Raw genomic sequence first — 25,189 nt, 5'->3', positions numbered from 1 at the left:
TTACATCTCCCATCATTTCCAGCAAGCATTGGTGATGCTAGCTGGGAATGATGGGAGTAGTAGTACAACACCTCCAGATGGTGCCAGGTTGGGGAAGAGTAGTTTACAGACTTCCCAGTGATGTTGCCTGGACACTTTCAAGCCTGTCTTCACAGCCATAAGGGCTAGAAACATGCTCTTTTTCAAGCAAAAGCTGAGATATTCATGATACTGAATGTTGTGACTCATGGTGCAAATTGTGGGCTATATGCATTGTTCTGTGCTTGCATGGGAAACGCAGTCTGGCACACTTGGTTTGAATCCACTGAATGGATATAGAGGAAACATTTTTCTTTCTCCTTTTATTGTAGAGAGAACTGATTTCCAAGGTGTTCTTATTTTCCTTTTCTAGGTCAAAACCTTGGAATACATCAAGAGGCAAAGCAAATACCCTGAACTGAGACATTTTACGGAGCTGGCACTACGACTTCCTCTGCAGACAAGGACGTGATGAATGTTAGCCTGCTGGAAGGCAGGTCTCCAAGGCCTATAAAATACAGGCTCCATCTCGGGCTATTATCGGCATTCAATATCTTTTCATTTTGAAGTGTCCCTCAGCACATGACAGATTTATTTGGTCAGAGGCAGGAGGAAAACTGTCCTGAGAACACAAGTCATTTTTGAAATGAGGTTTTGTTTCCCACTGCACAGCTGTTAACCATTAAAAGGGGACTGAAATGCTAACGTCGGGTCAGTAAAATGGTAGCTTAACGATTTCAGACTGGAAATAATTTTTATAAATATACCCAAATCTGACAGGGCTGTAAAAAAAAGAAGGACGGTAACTTGAGTTGGCACATTGAGCAGTGGGTCTCCAGCGCCACTGCCTTTCAGAAATGGGCACAGATGTCTGTTAACAGGCAGCTCCCAGAATTCTTTTGCATTCCACACGAATATACTTCTCCAAGCACATTTGTTCATTGACTTAAAAGCATAATATAAATTGAAAGAACCGCAAATGTTTGTGGTAGACCTCTGAGATGTAGCTGGAAGCAAATACGTTCAAGGAGCTTTTGTGGGTAAGCTCTCAATGCATCACTGTATTAAAAAAGTAGAAGAAGAATCTAATCAAGGATAGGACACATTTGTATTCATTCCCATTACTGATCTTTCCAAGCAGTGCTTAGCTGGTTCTTTTGTAATCATTAGGCACACTTATTATTATGCCGCATAACTGAGCCTTCATTTGCCTTTTGATTATAAGTCCCCGTGAGTGACTTGAGGTTTTTTGTTCTTGAAATTAGTAGATAACACAATCTTTTAAGAGAAGGTGAACAACATTTTAAAACAGAGAAGGATATGCATGTTCTTAGTTCACCACCATCAGTGTACATCATGCCTTTACGGAGGCAAAAACAGACAGGCCCCTGGCTGTAAAAAGCTTACCATTCAAAACAGACAACAGAAGAATGGAGGGAAAGATGAATGTGAACAAATGCAGTGACACATACATTAAAAAGGGGTGAACGTTTGGAATGCGGGTAAAGGGGGTAAGCAAAAAAAGCATTCAGGGAAGCTCAGTTTTGAGTGGGGACTTGAAGGAAAAAGATGTTGCATACGTACCTAGTGAAGGAGGGAGTTTCTCTCAAAGAGAGAGAATGGACGAGGCTGTATTAAAGAGCAAGAGACCTTTGGCTGGCTGAGGATGGTGGAACTGGCGGAGGAATTGTTACAATGAGTAGGAAAAGATAGGGTGGGGGTAAAGTTATGGAGAGCTTTAAAGGGAAGGATAGCGGGTTTGTGTTATTATTGTAATAGCACAATAAAATAACCTAGCACTGTCCTTAAATCTGGCTCCTGAACACCAAGCCAGCTGAGAGAGGCTTACAATGTTTTGTAAAAAAAACAGGAACAAAACTTGGGATAGTGGGCTTGTATAGCAAGAGGATTCCACAACAGTAAAGCAGCCATTGTGAACAGTCCCCTGTGGTGGCACAAGGACGTTTCTTGGCCAGCAATAAAGATGACACTTTCTTGTGGTGGTAAACACAGATTTGTTGTCTAGATGTCATTTCAGAATGCTTGCTGGGGTTGTTGCATTGGAACATCAACCATGTCTGTTTGGCAGTAATTCTGTGAAACAAACAAGGAAACAAAAATTCCACACTCACAGGGAGAGAACAAGCAAAAACTGGAGTAAACACAGGTTATGGCAACTGACTGTTTACAAGCCCTGCCCATCTGCAGCTGGAACTGCTGTTATGTCACAGAACAGCTCAGGAGGTGTGTAGGAACAGAGATGTCATGGTTCTGGGGACAAAAGATCATTAGAAGAGGAGAGGCCAGGCCAGAGCAGAGCAGGTGTGAAAAAAGATGCTTCACATTAGGAATGGTTTAAAACACTGAACAGAAATCAAAAGGAACCTAGAACATGGGTTATTAGCTTCCACGGGCATATAGGTGTAGTATGTGAAAGCGTTACATTTGCTGAGGCACTTTTCCAAACAGAACTCTGGTTGGAGTTAGCTCTACCAATGTTAATCATCAAGGAATTGGAGGGAATAGATTAAAGAGATGCCAGTACACTTGAAGAAAAGCGAAGCTTCTTATAGGCTGAAGGCAAATCAGATGCCATGTTTCAGTAACTTGTTATCATGGGCACATGATACAGGGGCTGTTCACACAACATGCTAACTCATTCAGTGTTTCAGTGTGGGTTGTTGTTGAACCATGGATTATTGTGTTGTCTGAATGCAGTGTGTTTTCCACAGGGTGGCTTGTTAACCATGCAGCGTAGCTTATTTTTCTTGAACAAGCCACCTTGAGAACCTATGGTTTGTTGTTGGGTTGTTCAGGGTGGTTAAACAAGCCACACTGCATGGTTAACAAGCCACCCCATGGAAAATGTACTGCATTCAGACAACACGGTAACCCATAGTTCAACAACAAGCTATGGTTCAAGTACAACCCACATTCAACCATTGAGTGTGAGTTAGCGTGTTGTATGAGCCCAGCCATTGACTTCAACTGGTGAAAGGGTGGAAGTTATCATACATCCCCCCCATGGCTGGAGCTGTGGTGTAGCTGCCTGTGGACCAGCCCTGCATCAGGTGGGCAAAAGCAGTGCAGAATATTTTATGCAAAGCCAACCAGATACCTCTGAGAAGCCCCCAAGCAGGGCATAAAGGCCAATAGCCTTCTTCCATCGCTGCTTTCCACCCACTGGTACGCCAAGGCATAATCCGAGAGAGGGTTCAGCTAATTCAAACCAGTTTGAATGGAAGCAAACATGAAATGGTGTCTTCGAAAAATAACCTTTACTAGTTCAGTTATGAAATCCACATAACATGTTCACATTAAAAGAATAAAATAGGGTTGGTTTGTTGTTTTCCTGCTCCATACACAAACCAGTGCCAATTGTTGAACTACTGCTGTTTTTCAAAGGGGAGGTTTTGGGGGGATCTTTTTGGAACTTTAATGCCAGTGTTAGAAAAATAAATAAACAGCAAGTCATAAAGGAAAGCCAAAGAACTTGCATGTAGTAGGGGCGACGTAGGCATGTGTGCCGTTCCCATAGCATTTTGCATGCCTTTTCTGACTACTGCTCAATACCTGGCTAAGAAGCAGTAAGATGTTAACCATTTATAGGAGCTCCTCCTACACCACAAGTCCCTATCGCAAGCTAAAATGCAGTCTGAAATGGGACTCTCTCACAGTGTCTTGATTTATAAGCATATAAGCACATGGCCACATGACCTAATACATCTGGGGTCTTCCTCTTCCTGAATAGAATTCAGTTAATAATTTCAGCATTTCCAGTGAAATTGTGACTTCACTGGGGGCAAGTAAATAGCTGCAGTTCATGCTATAGGGGCCAATATGTTTAGTTCCATGATGGTTTTCCATCATGCAAAGTAGCTGTGGGTAGCTTCAGGTTGAACTGAGGACAAGCTTTTGGGGGGAGGGGGAGGGAGGGCTGTTGAATTTTTTCCTTGTTAGCCACTCAACTTATCTCCCTACTGTCCCAAAGGGAAAAGATGCAGGACCTCCTGTATTCCCCTCACCACCACCACCCCACACACAGGTAAAAAGTAGCTGGGGCTGTGGTGAGTACAACTGCATCTGGAGAAATGGCTGGCAAGGAATGGGTTAAACAGTAACCTTCAAAATAAACAAAAACTTGCAGGAAAAACAACTGTAACACAGCACAAATGTGGACCCGAGGCAGTGGAATTAAGACTTCAGGCAAAGTTGGTGCTACTGGAATAAAACTCCATTGCATGTTTGGTCCCATCCAACCAACCTCAAAGGCTTTTGGAAGAGAGCCCCAGAATGACGCAAAGATTGAAACCTATCATTACCCATCCCTCCGTCGTCCTGACGGAACAAAAGGGGAAAGCAGGGTTGCCCAACTCCACCTGGGAAATCTCAGCTTTGATTTATGGGAGACAACTGAGCTCTAACCTGGTTGGTACATTTCTCAACCTCTCCTTCGAAAGAGTTCTGTCAGCTTGCCAAGAAGCACTGGTCTTTTGAGATGGCTATCATATCACTATTTGTTTAAACGTTTATCAAAAGGAGAGCAGAAACATCTTAAATGACTTTGGCCTCCCTGATCTTAGGTTACATTCCTATGAGCAGAAAGAAATCACTTATAAAAAAGAAATTGCTGATTATGTATGGAAAACCCTGGATTCTAGAAGTAGCCCAAATACCCAGTCAAACCAGAACTGACCATTACTTACAAAGCATGAACACACAGCTTTTATTAGAGGTCTCTCAATCAAGACTACACTGGAACTTTGGGCCATCTGATTTGGGATTTTTAAGTGTACTGCACATATAATTAGCACGTAATATGCTCTCCTGTCCATTGGACAACAAATATGTCACTCAAAAGGCTGCAGTTGACATTTCATTACTGCCCATATGTACACAAACATCTGGCACAGTTTATCTTGGCTTCTGCTGCTTCAACATGTTCAGAGCTGTGCCTCCTGGTCTCTTTGGTGATGGGAGTTTACCGTGGACATTTCAGAGATTAGGATCAAACCATAAAGAAGTCAATGCAGCAGACGTGGGTACAAATAAAATAACTCAATACTGTTAACGTGAATAAAGAGTTGAGACCAAACCCTTAACGTTTACTATCACCATGTTCACTTTAGAAAAGATAGCTCTATCCAAATAAGAAGGCCTCAGTCCTAATATGTCAGGGGTGGGCACCTTGTGACCCTCCAGATGTTGGACTGCAATTCCCATGATCCCTCACCATTGCCTATGCTGGCTAGGGTTGATGGGAGTTGTGGCCCTCCAAATGTTTTGGCCTACAAGCTGCCCACCCCTGTAACATGTCAGGTAATCGCATATATGAATTTGAATAATGCTCACAAAAAGAAATAAAATAGGACAGATATTTTGAAAAAGATAAAAACACTGGCATTAAAGAATGAGTTAACCAAACTCATTACGGGCTACCAAAACCATACACTTGGAAGCAAAAGGTTTCGCAGCCATCAAATAACCCGTTAAATGACCAGTGACTCCACCCTCATCCACTCCCTTCTTCCCCGCAGCAACCCGCTGGACAGACATCTACAAACAAGAGCTCCGAGAAGGTAATGTACTCAAGTCTTTGGAGGGGTACTGCTCACCTGTCCGTGAACAACACAGGAGCAAAGATGCAGTGACACACACAGGTCCGTCATTCCACTGCCAAGTGCAAAAACGGTGCTAAGAAAACGCAAAGCTGCCTTGGGATGCCCGCTCCTTCCCAACAGCTTAGACTTCAAATTTGACAGATTTTGACGCATATTTATCTATGTGAAGATGCTTCTGCGGAGCAGGCTGAAATCCAAGGCCAATGCCTCTGCGGTGCTTCAACTCTACTGCCTTCTCGAATTCAGCCTGTAGGTTCTGCTGCAGATTTTGCTCTCGCCTCTTGTCCAGAGCCATGTTCAATTTGGGGGCAGGGGCCAGAAAATCTCGAGCTGCTGCAGAACCCTTCTTAAATCCACCCAGCAGTCTGAGGAACTTGGCTTTCCGCTCTGAATTTTCAAATGTCGCCGTACTCCACTGGCCAAAATGGTCATCCTGAAGAGCAAGACAAGGAGGATTAGTACATAGATAGGCAGACTTGAAGCTTGTGGGATCTACTTTTTTTTTTTTTTTTAGTAGAACCCCAAGAAGCAGGAGCAAAATAGCAGCTGGAGGGGGGAGAAGGGAAATGCTAGATGCAAAACGATGGTTAAGGCAGTGGAGCTAATTATCTACTGAAGCGCACAATCCACAGGCCTGGTTCACACATAATGCTAAGCCATGGTGTGGTTTGTTCAAATCTGGCTTGTTGTGGCTAAACCTATCCCCACAAACAAACCATGGTTAGTTAACCCACTACAAAGCACAAACAACCCATAAATACCTCCTGTACTTCAACATTTACCATGATAAATGTTAACATTTATGACAGAACCATTAATAACGGAACCCATAAATATATAACGGAACCCATAAATACCTCCTGTACTTCAACATTTACCATAAATGTTAACATTTATGACAGAATCATTAATAACGGAACCCATAAATACAGAACAGAATGCATAAATACCTCCAGTACATCAACATTTACATAATGCTAAGCCATAGTGTGATTTGTTCAAATATGGATTGTCGTGGCTGAACCCGTCCCCGCAAACAAACCATGGTTAGTTTACTAGCTACAAAGCACAAACAGACCCCATAAATACCGCCCACTTCACCAATCCTTGTGCAGATCTCCTGCACAAAAAGGTTCCCCTGTTTATTCCACTGACCTCCAAAATCCCTTCCAACTCTTAAGGTTCTATGACTCTATGGAAAGGAGGAGGCAGCTATATGAATGGATCCGTTGACTGAATGGGAGAAGCTGTTGTGAACCATAGAGTGACCTAGTTCACACATAACGCTAACCCATGGTTTGGGTTGTTGAATTTTGGGTTGTCATGATATGCAAACACAGCCACACCAACAAACTATTGTTAACCATGAACAACCCAGAAAGAGTTGGGTTGTTGTTGGGTTGTGAATGCTGGGTTGTTTAAATCATGGGTTGTTACATGCGAACCCAGAACCGTGGATTGTTCATCAGTTGTTTTGCCAGGGTACAGACACGGCAGGCAAGAGCAGAAAAACAACAACCCCCAGCTGCTCTACATGCCAGTACTGCAGTGCTGCAAAGGTATCTAGGATACAGGGAGGGAGTGGGTGAAGGAGGAGGGAAAACAACCCAGGGATTGAGAAAACAAACCACAGTATGTTCAGCTGTCTGCCAGACAAACCAGGGATAGAGCAACAAACCATGGGTTAACTTTCCCTCCCGCATCAGGCCTAGGGCCAGCACTTGCCCCCTCCTACTGGGAACAATTCTCTGGCAGCATGAGGGAAGCATATATGTGCAACCTCACTCCTGGCAGTTTTGAAGGAAGGTGGAAGGTTCAACCACCGACCCCTGATCTTTCTGCATCTACAAGAGGTAGGCCTCTTTAGGAACACAGGAAGCTGCCCTATACTTAGTCAGACCATTGGTCCATCTAGCCCAGCATTGTTGACACTGCCAGAGTTTCAGGCAGGATTCTTTCCAAGCACTACCTGGAGATGCTGGGGATCCAACCTGGGACCTTTTGCATGCAAAGCAGGTGCTCTACCAGTGAGCTAGCCCCGCCCCCTTCTACCGTACCCAACTCTTCCTCCCCCAGCCCAGTCTTTCCCACTGTCAAGTGTCTGCACACAAGATACATCAGCTTGCAAATAATTAATTCTTTCTGGTTGGTGGGGGGGCGGACAAGATTCATACAGGCACAGATGCAGGAATAATTACAGCTTTAAAAGAAACCCTGCAATTTGGGAGGTTAACTCTGAGCAGCTACCCAGCATGTCTCATTTTTTCCTGCCATTTTGAGCTTGCTCTTTGTGACGCTTGCTAATTGGCCTTCATCGCTCTCTATTCTTCTAGGTGCTAATAAACCCTGATAGGCCATCATCAAAGAATTGGGATTCCCTGTCAAAACATCAGGTGCCCAACAACTCCAGAGCCAGACAGACATGTACAAATTCAGCGCACATCTGGGAATGAAAGCGGGTGATGGGTCAGAAATCACTTGCCCGTTTTCCCTAATGCAAAAAAGAAAGAAAGAAAGAAAGAAAGAAAGAAAGAAGAAAACAATGCGCACAAATGAGTTGTATAGGTTGCCAGCATTTCTTTCCTATAAATTCCTGCGTCCTTGGAGCAGGAAAGCAGGCATTTTTGTGGGTATGTTTATCAGATAATCTTTGCTACTGGAAAGGCCTTCACACCTTCTTTCAAATCACAGTATCTCCCATAAATAGCCAGCTCCTGAGTCTACCTGCAGTTTTTTCTGCTCTCCTGTCCTAGACTATGACTGCCATGGTCATAGTCTACGACAGTCGTAGGATAATCCCAGACAGTCTAAGATTGTCCTAGACTATCAACTGCCAAGGTCAAACAGCCGTATAAATCCCTATGTATTCTTAAATATAAACAAACATACACACACACACACACACACACACACACACTATCACTTACACCAGCTTTCCCCAACCTGGTGCCCTCCAGATGTGTTGGACTACAACTCCCCCCCCCCCCCAGCCATTGTAGTCCAACACATCTAGACGGTACCAGGCTGGAGAAGGCTGACTCCTTCCACAGTATGTGTGTGTGTGTGTGTGTGTGTGTGTGCATGTATATATATATATATATATATATATATATATATGAATATATCCCACAGTAAATAGAAAACACAATTTCTGCTGCAAGTTCTTCCACTGTGGAAGACCCGCTTAGCTTCAGCAAAGATGCTGCATCAGATGCCTTCAGACTGTCCTGGGACCCAGCTGCATAGAACCGATAGCCATGTGGGAAGCTTGTTACGTGCAAAGCGACCCTTTGAGACCGCTGGCTCTTCTGAGCTTCCAGCGCCAGCACATGCCCATCAGTGCCCAAGATGCCCTATTCACCTCAGTATGGAGACATTTTAGACACAACCCAATGGGGATTCTTAGCAATTTAAGACTCAGTTCCCCATCTCTGCCGGCAAACAAAGGAGATCTCAGCAGTGCCAGTACTCCCAGTGCCAGGATAGCCTACCTCATTTGTCAGAGCTCCGGGGCCACATTCTTCAGAGGAGGAACTTGCCTCCGGCAGGTAGCGGTACTAAACCAGCTGGCCCCACCAAAGCCAGGGGAAATGGCAAACTCCCTGCATTCTCCATCTTGACTGGCCTGGCCCGCTTTTCCAGTCATTTGGGGGGGGGGGGGAAAGAATAAAAATGGTAGGCCTAATTAGAGTCCTGGTGACCACTATGACCAAGGGCTTGTGCTATTTATATTCCACAGTAAATAGAAAACACAATTTCTGCTGCAAGCACATCACAACTAATTCCCCTAAGGGAATAGTGGGGGACAGAAGGGAGAAGAAATGCGACTTTTCAGGATTAATGACAGGAATTACAGCTCACTGGAGGTTGGAGTTTACTGGTCTGCTTTACAGCGTCTCTAGGGACTGGACTAATTTGTTCCATAGCATGACCCTCAAGTCCCCAATCAGATGACAGACTGGAGTGCCAAGCCACAGACATGACTAGCATATCAAGCTGACAATAGCACAGGGCTGGGCTGTCCTAGCTGACTGGGCCTTTGTGGGATTTGTGCTCACCGATTCGTCCTCTTCCTTGATGTCCTGCGTTTTGCCTGATTCCCGGTCAATCTCTTCTTGGAGAGCCTGTCGTCTCAACTGGAGGTTGGTCCCCCATGTAAAAAAAAATAAAAAAAATAAGTAAACTGGTTCAGAAAGGTTAAACTGGGCAAGACATTATTTTTTTTTAAAGGTTACTTGTAGGAAGGCTTCTTTTCAATCCAAAATAAAAAGATGCATGTTTTAAAAATCCTTTCATACACAGAGAGGAAGAGGTTTCCCCAGAAGAGCAGCTCTTGTACACAAAACGCACAAAGAGGATGTTTTGGGACTGGGAAGCTGGGTTTTCTTGGCACAGAGAACACTGCAGGTAACAAAAACTGTCTACATGAAAGAGGTGCAATACAGTTCACATTGAGCCCATCAGACTTTTCAGACCCTTTGGGCAACTACTTGATTTTCCAACCGTCCGCCCAGCTACTCCAGTTTCAAAATTCCCTTGCATCAGAGATGGGCAGCCTTCCCAGTGGCTCCTGGGTACATCTCCAGAATGCTTAAAATATCAGTGTCGTTTTCTAAAATAGGTGCCTGAAGCATTCAAAAATAATAATTAGACAATCAAGCCCGACAAAATGAGGACAGCATATCAAAAAGGCCTGGAACCCAGAAAAGAGAATCATAACACTGCAAGCATGAGGGCCTCTAATCCCATCTCAGTGCTGAAGTACTAACGCATCTGTCTCCGGCATTTGTGGGGAAGCTGCGAGGCTTTGCACACTTGACGATGTGCCTAGAATCGCTTCTGGAAGTACAAAACTACTGCACAAAAAAGATAAGCAGTCCAGGCGGCAGTTGGAGGCTGGAGCCAAGTCCTCAGGCACCATTACCTGCTAGACACAGACCCTCTTCTCAATTCAGTTCTCAATTTACAGAGGATCATCCAACTTTTCGGAGGAAGAATTGCGGCCTCTCATCTTGCACTGGCATCACACACAAGCCCTATTCAGGCATCCTGAACTTGCTTACACCAACACGCGAGGAGGGAGACGAGCATCCTTGCTCCGCCACCCCTCCGTTGCCGTCCTTATCGCCCTCCCCGTGTTCAGGGTGAACTTCTGCAGCAGGGGGCCTTTTGTATCTAGGGAGACTCCCTGGGCAATGAGGGTTTTGCCTGGCAGAGCCCTACATATTAGGTTTCCTGGCACAAGTCGCTGCTCACACCCACACCGCCTAAAGCCAACGGACCGCACCAGCCCACAAAGTTTCATGTTTAGTATTCCGAGCCATAGGTTAGATGAATAAACCGTGGGCTCGTCTGGAGAAGTGTATAGAGCCGATGCATGTCGGGGGATTGCACCTACCCACCAGATGGATCTGTCTTGGTCTCCCAGAAGTCCATGTGTTGGACACAACACTTGCATGGGGCTATGTGTGTGATGTCCGACGTATATAGGGAATGGTATAGAGGAGCCATGTCTCACCAGGACGCAGTGCCAGCTCTTTTTTATTAGCAGGGACGCTGATCTCACTAGTCACCCCCTCAGATTTCCCAGTTCCCTCTGTGCTTAGCTGCAATCCTCACAGGTGGTGGGAGGGAAATTAATTTTCCCTGCAACAATATATTGTTACCTGTTGTAACTGAAAGTATTTTGAGGCAGTCTTGAATTTTGACTCATCTTAATTCAAGACCACCCCAATCCTCTACCAAGGACCAGCTCCTGGTGGAGATAAGGGCTGCTAGAACTGGTTTGTTGATATGGAACAACACAAGCTGCCTGAGCTTTTGGACTCTCCTTGGGGGTGTGGCTATAGGCATGCAATTCAACATTTACCATTTAACATTTACACCACCGTATATAGGACCAAAGTATATAGGACATGCAGTCACGAACCCCATATGAAATCAGGAAACAGCGTCCAGAAGTCCAGCGTGTCCCAAGGTGGGTACAGCCAGAGGGTGGAACAAGCAGAGGAGGTCCTGTTTCTCCAGCTGAGCATGGACTGGACTCTACACAGAACCTCATCTGAACCAGCCCCACGGATGCCACAATAATGAGTTTCCAAAAGAGCTACCGGGGGGAAAAAAAGATGGTACCTTGTCTATATTTATCTCATCACAGTTTCCTTTCTTAAATGCCACAACTTTTATTTCATCTTCCCCTTCCTGTAAAACAAAAGTACACAGGTAAGCATCATGGGGGCCTAGTCAAGCTTCAGCGTGTAAAAAGAATGTTGCAAGGGTGCCAAATTAAAAGAAAAAATTTAGCCCAGTGCAGAAGGCATGTTTGAACCCAGCTATCTTTTCACAGAGAAGTCACTTGTAGCCAAAGTCTGCATGGGACTTTTTTTTTTTTTTTAAAGATGCTCACCCAGTTAAGTTGACCATAAATCATGGTTTAGATCAGGGGAGGGCAGAAGGTAGTTTGGCATCTCCTGGTAGATCTCTGGGTGATCTCTTTCTCCCCAGGCAGCCAGTTGCAATTTTCGTGGAAATGGTAGCTGGAGAAGGAAAGGTGGGATGAGCAGAGGAGGTCCTGTTTCTCTACCTGTGCATGGATTGGCCTCTACATGGAACCTCATCCAAACTAGCCTGACGGATCATATGCACGCACACGCCATTCCAGCAGGCTGCATTGGGGTGGGGGGGCGGGGGGCGAGCAGGGCCATTCCACCAGTCCTGGTGAAAGACTTACTCCCCCCCTTCCCTCTCCATTCCTTTTTCCTTGTGTGTCGTGTCTTTTTAGATTGTATAAGCCTGCAGGCATGTACTATCTTGTATTACTGATTGTAAATAAGCCTCTCCAGAAGTCTTTTTGGCTGAGGAGTAGGATAAAAATACTTTAATTCATGCACACACATCCAGACTCTCTCTCCCCCTCCTCACGAATATCACCCCGCACCTGACAATTAGACTTGACTGGGAGGAGTTTTTCACACCTAATAGCTGCATGAGGGGGGAGGGGAGAGGAATGAGAGAGTCTGGATGTATGTCAGTAGGTGCATGTATGTGTGTGTATACGCACACAAAATAAATAAAAGGAGAGAGCGTCTGTGGCCGTACCTACTTTTTGCTTTGCTCCTGCCTACGGTTGACATCTGGGTCCCAGGGGCCACAAGGGAATGCAGACCTTGGCCTGAAAGAATTTCCCCACCCATTGTTTGATCAGCCTTTCCCACTGGATAGGGATGATGTGAGTTGTAGTCCAAACCATCTGGAGGGCACCAAGCCAGGGAAGGTCAGTTTAGATGACTGGGCTGCTGTCATGCAGCTTCTGAATAACAAACATTATAGAAGTGATGAGCTATCAAACAGTCTAGCATACACAAAGGGAGAATGAAAGCCAAATGCAAGAGATGAAATGAAATCCAACTTCTGACACATACATGAACAACGGGGAATGATTTAGAACGGAGATCTAAATGATATTAAGAAACAAAAATCAGTTTCCAGAGAGGAAGCATTCCCTTGATATTAAACGGTTTGGGGAGCAAGCTGTGTGAAACCCAGAACAAGAACAAAGGGTAAAGGAAGAGAGAATGTACCAAGTGATGGAAACCATTCTCAAGCAATCAGGATAGAGGCAAACTGACAGAGGCCTGTAATGCTCTTCTGTCTTAGTACAAAGAAGGTCACCAGGAAAGAGATCTATCGAGGCTGCTAGACCGCCAGCCAAGCGTGAAATGACCAAGGGATGCCAAGATAAGATGGTGATTGCAGCTGATGGGTATCTTGGAAAAAGGATCAGGAATGGGGAGCCTTTGTTTCTTTGCAGAATCACCCACACACCTATTATGTCCAAAGGCAGTGTAGGCCATCTCCCACTTCATGAAGTCCAACCCAACCCAAGAACAATGCTGTCAGTTTGAGGGCTTTCACATGATCTAATTATCTAAAATACTGCTGTGCTGCCTTCCCTATTGCATTTTCAAGGCAGTTCTTACTATAAAACAATCTACAAGCCACAATCTCTCTCTCTCTTTCACTCACACTCATACACAAACATGCATGCACCAGACCACACTGGAAATTGCAGTGCATCAGCACTCCACACTTTAGGGAATTCACTTTTTGCAAGGATTATCAGGTTTAAGTCAACCTGCACTTCAGGATCATTCATCCAGGAATTGGAACTCCCTTTGGAAGTGAGCACTGGCGACTTCACCTGCACATCTGACATTTCTACGGCTTTCTTAAAGCTCTAGGCTGCTGAGATTGCAAAGACGTCTGCTCTCAAGCCCCAAACAAACTCAGAATGGAAAGGCAAAAAATTTGAAGGAAAAACAACAACCCAAGGCTCCAAAACTAAATGAAGCATTTAAAAGTTTGAAAAGCTGGACACATTTCTGATGGCTGGGCCAAAGGGCTTTGAATGTCTGACGTTAACAAGCCTGGGGCTTCTGTTTGTCAAACATGCCTAAAAGAACAAGCATTCAGGGGAAAGGACTAGAGCTCAGTAACTGAGCACATGCTTTGCCTGTAGGACATCCCGGGTTCAATCTTCAGCCTCCCCAGTCAAGAGCATGGTGGGAAAGACCTTTCACTCCAAGATAGCTGCTGCCAGGGGAGACAAAACTGAGCTAGATGGACAAGTCGTTTGACCTCGTATAAGGCAGCTTCCTATGCTCTTGTAGAACCACCTGCTCCCATATGAACTAGTGATGTGGGCCTTCTGGAAAATTTCCCTATGCAAATCACTTTTCTATTTATTTACAGTATTTTCACCCCAGATGGCCACCCCCCTTCCTCTGACCATGCCCCCTTTCCCCCAACCACCAGTCATTTGGTAGCTTCCTAGCTTTTGTGGAGTTTCTTCCCTATTCTAAATGGTGGAAATGCCTCCCCTAAGGCCTAGTTACTGGCAGTAAGAGCTTTAAGCTACAATATGCTGGTGTTTTTGGCCCCGCCCACCACTGGAATGCGGTCCCTGGGAGCTTCTCCAAAATGGAATTCGGCCCTTGTCAACTGATGCTGATGTACACCGAGAGCCAAGGTGATGGACGTGGTTCCCAACTTGATGCCCATCAGATGTTTTGGATCGAAACACTGATCATTCCTGGCCACTAATAATTCTGTCTGGGGCTGATGGGAGCTGTAGTCCAAAACATCTGGAGGGCACCCGGTTGGAGAAAGCTGAACTAAGGGGTAAGCCCCATGGAACACAATGGGATTTACTTCCGAGTGAACATGCATAGGGTTGCACTGTAAATGTTGTAGTCCTAGTAAGAGGCAGCAGGGGAAAGGTTGTGATCAAAAGCAGAGGACATGCTTTGCATGACACCTCCAATTCAGGTCCTGGCATCTCCTATTAAGAGGAATTCAAAGAGGAGGGCAGGGAAAGACTGTTGATGTTAACATTACCAAGCTAGATGTATTATAGATTTCACATCAGTGTCCTATTGTTGCACCCTAGCCTCTCCAGATAACAATTACAACTTCTGCCCATGTTGTGACGTACGCTAGTGTACTCCATAGATCAGCCTAACCACATGGGTGAGTTGCCCATGTTCGTCAGATGGCAGAAGCACACGTCACTGTGGGCAACGGATCAACAGGGCCGAACAATGTTCCCAACTGCTGACCCCATAAATGGCTCCCTCCCTACAGGCTAAGCCCCGCGTCTTTGGCCCTTTCCTCACTAACTTGCAGTTTCTTTTCTTTCCTTTCTTTTCTGTCGCAGAAGTCAACAGGGGGCATTCACTTTCGTAAGAGAAACTAAAACCCATCCTACTGAGGGACATGTTTATTAATTGTATTATATACAAGTGGGACAAAATGTTGCAGGAGAGTGTGCTCCTGTTCAGGGTTCCAGCCTGTCAGCCATGCCCTTTCCCAGGATACTTCATTTCATTCATTCCCAAGTTTCCCCCACCAAGGTCAGCCAGCATTATGTGGCCACTGAGCATGCTCAGTCCTCAATGGGCCATTTCCCCTCCACCCGTAGTTTTGTACTTCTGCAAACTTTGGGGTTTCCCCAAGCCTGCTGCTACCTTCTCCTTGTGTGTGTTATGGTCCTGTTTGTTAATGTAATGATCAGCACTCAAAAAGTAAGTTTGCTATTAGCATACAGGATATATGACAAGGGTTCAGAATTTCTCGGGTAGATGTCACCTAACAACAGAGAGAGCCAGTGTGGGGTAGGGCTGGGGAGACCTGGATTCAAATCCCCACTCAGTTATGAAGTTCACTGGAGGACTTCGGGCCAGCTATTATCTCCCACTTAACCTACCTCTCAGGGCTGCTGTGAGGATAAACTAGAGTAACGGGAAGCACACAAGAAGAAGCCTGATCCAACTGCTGGATCAGACAAAAGGTCTACCTAGACCAGCGTTCTGTTCCCACAGTGGCCAACTAGATACTTCTGGGAACTCCACAAGTAGGACATGAGTGCAATAGCACCCTCCCACTCACATTGACCAGAAACTAGTATTGATACACACACTGCCTCTGACCTTGGAAGTAATATGCAGCCATCATGATTAGTAAGCAGTGATAAGTCTTATCCTCCATGAATCTGTCTCATTGTGGCTGTCGCTAGTAGAACCACGTGTGCTGGTTTGGCCTCTTTGGAGAAAAGATGAGGGGAAAATACAGGATTGGATCCACACTATGCTAGTCATGCTTAAGTCCCATTAAAATCAATAGGGCGAGTTATTGATTTCAGTGGGGCTAATCAAAGCACGACTAACTTAGTTTGGATCCAACCTATAATGAATAAGGAATGGCAAATAGAACGTGCCATTTAGCACGTACCTTTGCTTCTATTTTTACCCTTGCTTTCTTCAAACTGGGCTCTTTCAAAATGTCTCGGAAGCCTTCGTTCTCCCTGTCCTTCCCGTTCTTGATACGTTGCTTGGTGCTGTTCTCAAATCTGCCATCATCACTCTTTGCTATGCCATTTTGCGCACCCTTGGATTTTTTCATTTTCTTTTTCCTTCTCCTCTTTGCCGACTCTCTCTCAGTTATTGACATGTCTTTGTCATCCACCGAAAGAGCTGGATGACTCCAAACAACTTCTGCTTGGATTTTCTTCTTTTTAGTTACTTTGCTGGCTTCTTTAGAGTCCAGGATGAGACCTGTTTTGTCCTCGCCAACAATTGGCTTTTTTTTAGATTTGGCTTTTTTAAGATTTTCATTAGGAACACTTGAATGCTTTTCCTTGTTACTGGCTGAAGCAAAAAGGAATGAAACTTTTTCTTTCTTCAGCTCCTTGTTCTTCTCTTTCTTTTTCTTCTTCTTCTTCTTCTTGATCACTTTGCTTTCTTCTTCTGGTATGTGGGCTGCATCCTCTTGATGCTGTTTATAGCCAAAAGCTCTCCCCTTACAACTATGTCCTTCTTGCAACTGGTAGTCAGTGGCAGTGCCTTTATCTGAAATTCTATTACTGCTCTCTTGATGGTCCATGGATGTTAAAAAGCAGGCAACTTTCTTGTTCTTGACCATATCACTGTCCCCTGGAGCATTCTGGACAAGAGTCCCTTTTCTGCTGGGGAACAACATTTCCTGGGAAACAGATTTAGGGTTTGGGCAGATCTGTTTTTTGGACTCACCCTCACTGTCTCCATTATGTAACACTGAGGAGCAAGCAGGTTTGTGTTTTCTCTTTTTCTTTTTCTTTGTGGTAAATTCATAATCGTCTCCATGGCTGCCAGGAATTTTCCTTTTGCGTGCCTTCCCAATGAGAAAATTGGCCCCCTGCTGTTCTTCCACCACTTCTTTCCTAGGATCCTTACAATCTCCCTCTCGCTCACAAGAAAGCCTCTGATCTCCCTTTTTCTTGACTATCTCAGGTATCTTCTCAGTTTCTTTTAACAATTTGGAATCTGAGTTTCTTTCTGTAATAATAGGAAGATTTGCATGTGCTTTGTTTTTTAACTCAGAGTCAACTTTTTTCTTTTTCTTTTTCTTTGCACCTTTCCAGTTTGAACCCATTCCTTTTCCCAAAGGTTTTTCCTTCACCTTGACTTCTGTTTGTAAATTACCGCAGCCACCATCATCATCACTGTCAATTATTATAATAGTCTGTTTGGCGGTAGTATCTTTAACTTTGTTCTGCACAGTTTCCTCAGAATTGTTCTTCTTCCCAACCTTTATGGCCATTCTGGGGGGAAAAACACAAAAACACAGGAGATATGGGGGTAGCATTCTCTTAAAGCTCATTCTACACAGATCATTACCCAAAGAGGACTACAGACACCTATTTACCAACTGTAACTTACCACCATGTGTACAGAAAGCCAGTCACTTGGAACGCCATGCCAAACAGAGAAGGAAAATGTTACCATAATCCATACCCCATGAGAAACCCAGGGAAATGCAAATTCTCCTCTACCACCTGGCAGGGTGTTATAGATGACTGGCTTATCAAGTAGTTGGATGCATTCAAGTAAATAGTATTTCAACTTAGCACTTGATATTCACATGGAGAAATGATGTTCTAGAGCAGCGGTGGGCAGAAAGTAAATTTCTAGATATTTTGGATCCTATCATGCTGGCAGAGGCTTCTGGGAGTTGAAGTCCAAAAAGATCTGGAGATCTGCCTTCTGCCCACCCCTGGCCTAGAGTAGCTACACACGGGGGGGGGGGGGATGGGGGGCACCTATTTGGGCAAGGTGAGGCAAATTACATTATTTATTGTACTTATATCAAACCTTTCTCTCAATGAGCTCAAGGCAGCATACACAGTTCTCCCTTAACTCCCTGACCCCTTTATCCCCACAACAGCCTTGTGGGAAAGGTTAGGCTGAGAGATAGTGAGGGTCCTGAGGTCACCCAGTGAAACTTCATCACCAAATGGGGATTTGACCCTGTGTCTCCCCAAACCTAGTCCTACACTCTAACCCAGCCTTTCCCAACCTGGTGCCCCCCAGATGTATTGGACACACACACTTTATCATCACAACAATCCTGTGAGGTAGGTTAGGTAGGTTAGGATGATAGCAACTTGGCCCACGGTTGTCTAGTGACCTTCATAGCTGAGCAGAACTATGAACCTGGGTTCCCCAAGTGATGTGTGACACTCTCCCCTAGTGCCCCAGCCAGTATGCTGCCTGAAAGTACAGGCTAGAGTGTTTATGTGTCAGTGGATCCACTCAAAGCTAACCATCCCACCCTGCTATATTTCAAGGGTCATCTGCTTCATTTTGACTCCTTATTCCCTATTAATTTGACCCAACCCTACTCCTTTTTTTACTAGGTGGCCTCAACCAATTAGAGAGGAGCACAGTGATGGGAGGAGCTTAGCTAGGGGAAGAGAACTCAGCCACTCCCAGGATCATTGGGTTGGCCCTATTAGTCATCTGAGCTCATCATGTCAGCTGCAAACTGCATCCTCTGCAGGAGATGGTGGTGGGCATAGTAGAAAACCCCTTCTTGCTTTCAATGCTACATTTTGCCTGCTTGAGGAAGGGAATAATTGATGTTCTCCTTCTCTTATTTCTCTTACTGTGTGCTGAAGGGAGGGTTCATAGCTGCATGTGAACAAGAACACCTATGTTATGCATGGAGGATACATCCATGACCAAGCTACACTGGATATACATCTGAATATAGTGTGAATGTTCTTGCATGCATGCAGTCATGTGTGCAAAAAGGCCAGAACTATAGCTGATCAAGTATTGGTGCTAGAAGAGGAAAAACACTTGCTACTATCAAGGAATTGGGGGGGGGGGAACGACAAAAGCACACATTTAGACTTTATAGTTTAAGCTACTTGTTAACCAAACCCCCAGGAAATGGTAATTTTGGGTCTGTCTATTCTACTGTATCAGCTCAGAGAAGGGAGAGATATTTGTTTTCCAGGGCTGTTACAGAGAAGCTATGTCAACCTGCTTTTGGCTACAGATAGAATTTTAACTGACTCATTATTTATGGGTCACACTGCAATTATAACAGCAGTAATTGCACCTTTGGAAAGTAACAGAACAAACATGGCACTCTTCCTCGTGAATGCGCTGCATGTTTGCTCTTGAGAGCCAGGTCCTAGTGAGATGTAAATATGAAACAAAACAGCCCAATTTTAAAACATCACCAGTGTCCCTCCTTTCCAGAAACACTTTCTCTGGATCTAAGTTCCACTGGTAACTAAAGTCAGGAACTGTAGGGTATCTTTCTTATGATATGTTCTAGGAACAGCTGGATGGGGTGGCCCTGAATTAAAACTACTGACCATGATAAGAAGCAGGACTTGATAGGTCTTTGGTCTAATCTAGCAGGGCTCTTCTTATAGAAGAAGAAGACTCCCACTTCCAGGATTTGTAGCTGGGAAGGGAGTACCTCATCCCATAAATAATGAGTCAGTTAAAATTTTGTCTGTTTGAATCCTAGGCCACTTCCTGGCAAACACCTTCTGAATGAGTCAATTTCATCCCTAGTGGGCTCCTTAGGAAAGTGGGCTTGGTCAAAAAAGTGAAGGAACGAAATTGACTTGCAGTACCTCACAAGCAATAATCAATTGCATGCCTTCTGATCAAGTCAATTTCATCCCTAAGGCGCCAGTGGGAAAACCTCCTTAGGAACAACCTTGACTTGATCAGAAAAGTGAAGGAATTAAATTGACTCATAGTACCTCACAACCAGTAATCAACTGTACTCCTTCTGATCAAGTCAATTTCATTCACAAGATGGTGTATCCCTTCCCACCTTAGCTATGAAATTGACTCAATCAGTGAGTGAAGGAATGAAACTGATTCCTCTTTTGAGGAACTGCTTTCATGAGATGAAGGATTCCTGCCTGCCCTGTCAAATAGCAATCCTGAGTTTTCCTTGCCAATGGATCAATTGGCCCAAGAAAACAGACTGAGGCACTTGGTACTACAGACTATGACTATTGCATGGTACACTGGTGTTTTAAACAGAAAATGTATCCATTGTGGAAGCAGTAAGTGTCTGTACATGCATATTTAAACGTCTGTGTACATGCATCTGTAAAGCCTGGCCCAGTCAGGTTTTCCAGACACGCTGAAATGTGATCAAATGCACATGTAGATTCAAATACTACTCCACGCTTGAAAACGTTTTCTGCTGAAAGGGAAGCAGAAGTTTTCCATAATCTTAACGTGCAGCGTTGCCCTTTCTGACAAGTAGTTCTTGTGACGCTCTTTGTCGTGTGGCCTGCGAACATGCAAACCGCAGCGCACATGGAATGCGTCCAGAAGGGGCCTAGAGACAGAGCACCTGCAGAGTGCCTTTTGCCTCAGGACCTGAGGAATCCCAGCCTATCCACTGCATGCAACTTTCTAAAGGCAGAGGGGGAGGCAACCTGGAGGCCTCCAAACGTTTTGGACTCCAGCTCCCAAACTTGGGACCACTGACCATGCTGGCTGGAGCTGATGGGAGTTGGAGTCCAAAACATCTGGAAAGCACCCAGGTTGCCTGCCTGTGTTCTAAAGGTTAGGGCAGCTTTCCTCAGCCTGGTGACCTCTAGAGGTTTTGCACTTCTATTCCCATCAGCCTCAGCCAACAGGGCCAATGGGCAGGAATGCTGGGTGTCGTAATCCAAAACACCTGGAGGGCACCAGGCTGGGGAAGGCTGGGTTAGGGGCTCCCAATCCCGGGTTAGGGGTCAAGCGAGGGAGAGGGCCTTCTCTGTGGTGGCCCCCACTCTGTGGAACTCCCTCCCTAGGGAACTCCGTCATGCCCCCTCTTTAATGAGCTTCCGTCGTGCGTTAAAAACGTGGTTGTTCAGGCAGGCATTTGGGGTGGGTTGGGGTATTTTAGGAAATGTTTTTATTGTAGAATTGCATTGTTTTAAACTGTTTTATTGTATGTTGTACATCGCCCAGAGTGGCTGGGTGACCAGCCAGATGGGCGATTAATACATTTAATAATAAATAATAAAATAAATAAAAGCAACCCCCCTCTATTTAAACCACCCCCTCCCCTGTACACCCTCCGTCCTTTTGCGCCCCCACAAGGCGGGCCTCCTTCCCCCACTCACCTCTCCGGAGGCGAACGGGGGGGCTTTTCGTCCCCTCGCGCCTTGTGCTTCTCCCCTCCCCCAGTCCGGGCGGCGCGGCCCTTCCCCGGGAGCAGCGAGACGGGCTTCCTCGGCCTGACCCGGAAAGGAAAAGGCGTCGCGGCCTAGTCGCGGCCTAGTCGCGGCCGAAGCGCCGCTGTTTGCGGTCGCCTAGCAACGCCCCCCCCCTTCATGGCTGCTGCTGCTGCTGCTGCTGCGGCGGAGCTCCCGGCTCTCAGCCTCTGGGACCAAATCTGCGCAGGTGGGAGCCTCAAGACGACCCTCTTCCTCCCCCCGCCCCAAACAATCATACTCTCCTGCAACTGTCCCTATTAACGGTCCTTGGGCAAAAAACCCAGGCTCCTTATTCGATTCTCTGTGCGCGTGTGTGGAGTGGGGGCATGCCATACAATAGGCAGTGTAGTGTAGTGGTTAGAGTTGCAGTCTTCCTCAGCCTGGCTCCGTCCCGACTTTGGACTCCCCCTCCCATCTGCCCCAGGCAGCAGGGCCACTCACTGGGGATGATGGGAGTTAGAGTCCAAAACATCTGGAAAGATCCCGGTTGGGGAAAGCTGGAGAGCGTTGGGCAAGGTCTAGGGAGGCGTCCTAGGGTTCAAAGCCCCCGTTCAGCCATGAAGCTTACTGGCAGCCCCTCAGGCCAGCCCTCTGGGCTTGTACAGCTTGCGCTGCACATCTCAGGAGAGATCAAGAACAGCCTTTCCCAACCTGGTCCCCTCCAGATGTTTTGGACTTCAACTCCCATCAGCCCCAGCCAGCATGGTGAGTAATCAGGAACACTGGCAATTGTAGTCCAAAACATCTGTAGGGCAGAGGTGGGCAGAAAGTAGATCTCCAGATGTTCTGGACTTCAGGTCCCAGCATTCCAACCATTAGCCATGCTGGCAAGGGCTTCTGGGAATTGAAGTCCCAAAGATCTGGAGATCTACCTTCTGCCCACCTCTGCTGTACGGTACCAGGCTGGGAGGAAGGCTGTTCTAGAACATCCTCACAACAAGCCAGTGAAGTAGGTTAGCCTTAGCCTAACCTGCCTCACTGGCTTGTTGTGAAGCTATTCTAGAAGTACAACCAGATCTGTCATGGGATACGTAGCGCAAGTCTGTTCATACTTACTCTGAAATAACTACATCTAGGATTGCAGCCTAAGCCTTTTATTTGGGCTGCAGTACTTACCTGATTAACTTGTTTGACTAATTGGATAAAAACATTTTTATCAACTATAATTATGCCCCTGATGAACCAGTCAGCAGATTACTTAATACGAGTACTTTAAAAAATGGAAGCAGACAAGCAGCATCTTAAAAGAGGCATACTCCCTTTTCTCACACATCAGGGAATACCTGTGCTAAGATGATGCTCTTCCTGCATCATCTAAAAACAAATGATTTTTTTGATAGAGAACTGTTGGTTTAACTTGTATGGAAATGTCTGCAGATAAAACCAGTCAATTAATTAATCAACTATGATTAATCAACTAAGGGCGCAATCCTATGCATGTTTAGGCAGAGAAAAGCAAAGCTGGCTGGGGCATGCTGGGAGTTGTAGGCCTTTTCTCTGTCTAAACATGAATAGGATTGTATCCTAAGACTTCTTTAATCAGGCTATAGCCCAACATTTAACCGGTGAGTGAGTTTGAGTGAACTCCCCCCAGCTGCTTATTACAAAAAGGAAACAATAGTTTGTTCTTCGATTCATTTAGTTTGGTAAATAATGACTTAGGAGTTAATTTGTTGTTATCCTTTTGTTTTTTCTTTCTAAATTGTTGATTTCATATCATGTGGGATAATCTTGGATCTTATATTTTTGTATTAATCTGCTGTCTTGTGTTGGTTGTTGTTATTATTATGTTGCTGGCTTGCTTGGTAAAACAATAATAAAGAGTGGAAACAAAACCAAAGAAAATATGTGGATAGATATTCTAAGTCAGCCTTCCCTAATGGGGTGCTCTCTAGATGTTTTGGATGACAACTCCCAGCATTCCTGACCATTGGCCATGTTTGCTGGGGCTTGTGGGAGACAAAGTTCAAAACGTCTGCAGGGCACCAGATTGGGGAGGGCTGGGTTAGATTTTCAGACAAATATATATATGCATGCCTGCCCGAGGACTGAGTTCTGTTGGATGGGCCCTCCTCTGTGTCCCACCAGTGCGAGACATACACTATGGTAGGATGTGGGAGAGGACCTTCTCTGTTGTGGCACCCCAGTTGTGGAATGTCCTCCCTTTGGAAGCCCAATTGGCGCAAACATTGGTTTCATTTTGGCGCCAAGTAAAAACATGGCTTTTTACCAAAGCCTTTGGGGGCTAAATGCATTCCCTAAAGTAGTACACCGTTTTAACTGTTTTATTGCTTTAGATTTAATTGGTATTAGCTTGTTTAATGTTTAATATGTTTTAGCGGTTTAAATTATTTATTTTTATATTGTTTAAATCGATTTTATCTGTACGCCGCCCTGTGATCTTAATCATATAGGGTGGGATGTAAATGTTTTTAATAATAATAAAAAAAAATAAGGAGGGGGGGGGGTCCAGGCCCTGGACTTTTGCCCCAAAGTTTTGTCCTGATGGCACCACTGGATCCTCTGCATGCTTACCTGGATGTAAAGCCACACTGTGTTCCAGTAAGTGTGGATGGAATCTCATCTTAAAAATGAAATGGATGTATCTATATTCTTTTTTCCAGCTTTGGAGGAGATGGTACTGTTTGATTGATCTGAGAGCTGAAGTATAGTGTGTGAGGGTCTAAGACAGGGGTGAACCTCTTTCAGCCCTAGAGCACAGGAGCAGCACTTTGCCCCCCCCCTTGAGGGGGGCCACACAAATCCAGCCCAAATTGTTCCCACCTTCAACACTCAGCCCTGTAACTCGGGGGTACAGAACCTCTTTTTGCCCAAGGGCTGAATTCAAATTTGAAAAAGCTCTCGGGGGGGGGGGACATTTCATTGGGGGGCGAGGACAAAGGCAAAAGGGGTGGGGTGAAACTACAGATAATATCAGCTCTCACTGCCTTGTGTTTTCCCTGTGAATGGTTCGTTGCTTGTGTTTCTCTGATCATCACCACTTTACTTTCAATGAAATGGGCATTTTGTTCAGCTTTGTGGGGGCAAAATGATTTGGCATTTGGGGTTCAGAACCCACCTCCACTGAGTACTCAGTTTCACAGCTAAGTAACTTGTCTTTGAGCCTCATCCTTTTGCCTTCTTTGAATTGGTTGTTGGAGCAGGAAGCTATGGGTTCAAAAGAGTGGTTCTGTTTTTCTGGAGCTCAGGCCCTCCACATCTGCCATGTACTTAGGTTTCTGGGCAAGTTTTAGTTTTAGTCCGACAGTTTTTTATTCTCCTGGGAAATTGGTGTTTTGTGACTGGCTGCACCCACCATGACAGCCATTTTGTGAGAGAGCCCATGGCATTCTTGAAAAATCCCACATGTGGCCACCAATCCAAATAGATTGGGGACTGCTGTCCTATACTGGATGGCAGCATCTTTCCAGGTTTACAGGCAGGAGTATTTCCCAGCTCTGCTTGGGGGTGCCAGGGTCATTTT

At 45.3% G+C, this 25,189-nt stretch overlaps 3 protein-coding genes across 13 annotated transcripts in view; 2 read left to right on the top strand and 1 right to left on the bottom strand.

Annotated features, from left to right (window-relative positions):
- VPS35L (VPS35 endosomal protein sorting factor like) overlaps nt 1-3,337 on the top strand; it is a 108,450-nt gene extending 105,113 nt beyond the window's left edge. Inside the window, exon 31 of the mRNA XM_084818572.1 lies at nt 392-3,337. Coding sequence (XP_084674698.1) covers nt 392-490 — 99 coding nt within the window. The 3' untranslated portion in view covers nt 491-3,337. The remainder of the gene's footprint in view (nt 1-391) is intronic.
- Nucleotides 3,276-21,733, bottom strand: KNOP1 (lysine rich nucleolar protein 1). 7 transcript variants are annotated; one of them, XM_084818576.1, is made up of 5 exons: nt 21,613-21,733; nt 16,428-17,775; nt 11,772-11,840; nt 9,698-9,775; nt 3,276-6,072 (listed from the first exon to the last, which is right to left on the bottom strand). In XM_084818576.1, exons 2-5 carry the CDS (start codon nt 17,772-17,774, stop codon nt 5,761-5,763), a joined length of 1,806 nt encoding a protein of 601 aa, XP_084674702.1. In that variant the 5' UTR covers nt 17,775; nt 21,613-21,733; the 3' UTR covers nt 3,276-5,760. The 7 variants fall into 7 exon arrangements, 6 of the variants coding, with proteins under 6 accessions (XP_084674702.1, XP_084674705.1, XP_084674700.1 ...); XM_084818579.1 differs by lacking the exon at nt 11,772-11,840; XM_084818574.1 differs by lacking the exon at nt 21,613-21,733 and having other exon boundaries at nt 16,428-17,923.
- IQCK (IQ motif containing K) overlaps nt 21,721-25,189 on the top strand; it is a 79,969-nt gene continuing 76,500 nt past the window's right edge. For 3 of the 5 annotated variants that reach the window (XM_084818584.1, XM_084818586.1, XM_084818583.1), the window contains exon 1: nt 21,745-21,892. In XM_084818584.1, coding sequence (XP_084674710.1) covers nt 21,823-21,892 — 70 coding nt within the window. In that variant the 5' untranslated portion in view covers nt 21,745-21,822. Of the gene's footprint in view, nt 21,893-25,189 lie in introns of all 5 variants that reach the window. The other 2 variants (XM_084818585.1, XM_084818587.1) reach the window with 2 other exon arrangements.

Source organism: Heloderma suspectum, chromosome 12 (assembly GCF_057233095.1).
Source record: "Heloderma suspectum isolate Gila_16-S chromosome 12, 16-S_ref, whole genome shotgun sequence".
NCBI classification, from domain to species: Eukaryota; Metazoa; Chordata; class Lepidosauria; order Squamata; family Helodermatidae; genus Heloderma; species Heloderma suspectum.
This window is presented reverse-complemented; position numbering and strand designations above follow the sequence as displayed.

What these genes read in the sequence shown, in the direction of transcription:
- KNOP1 (XM_084818574.1), bottom strand. Translation starts at nt 17,834, where the DNA reads ATGAGCTTTAAGAGAATGCTACCCCCATATCTCCTGTGTTTTTGTGTT. An exon ending in GGGTAAAAATAGAAGCAAAG is followed by an intron (nt 11,841 to 16,427) that starts GTACGTGCTAAA and finishes TTTGTTTTACAG; the next exon opens with GAAGGGGAAGATGAAATAAA. An exon ending in ATGAGATAAATATAGACAAG is followed by an intron (nt 9,776 to 11,771) that starts GTACCATCTTTT and finishes ACCAACCTCCAG; the next exon opens with TTGAGACGACAGGCTCTCCA.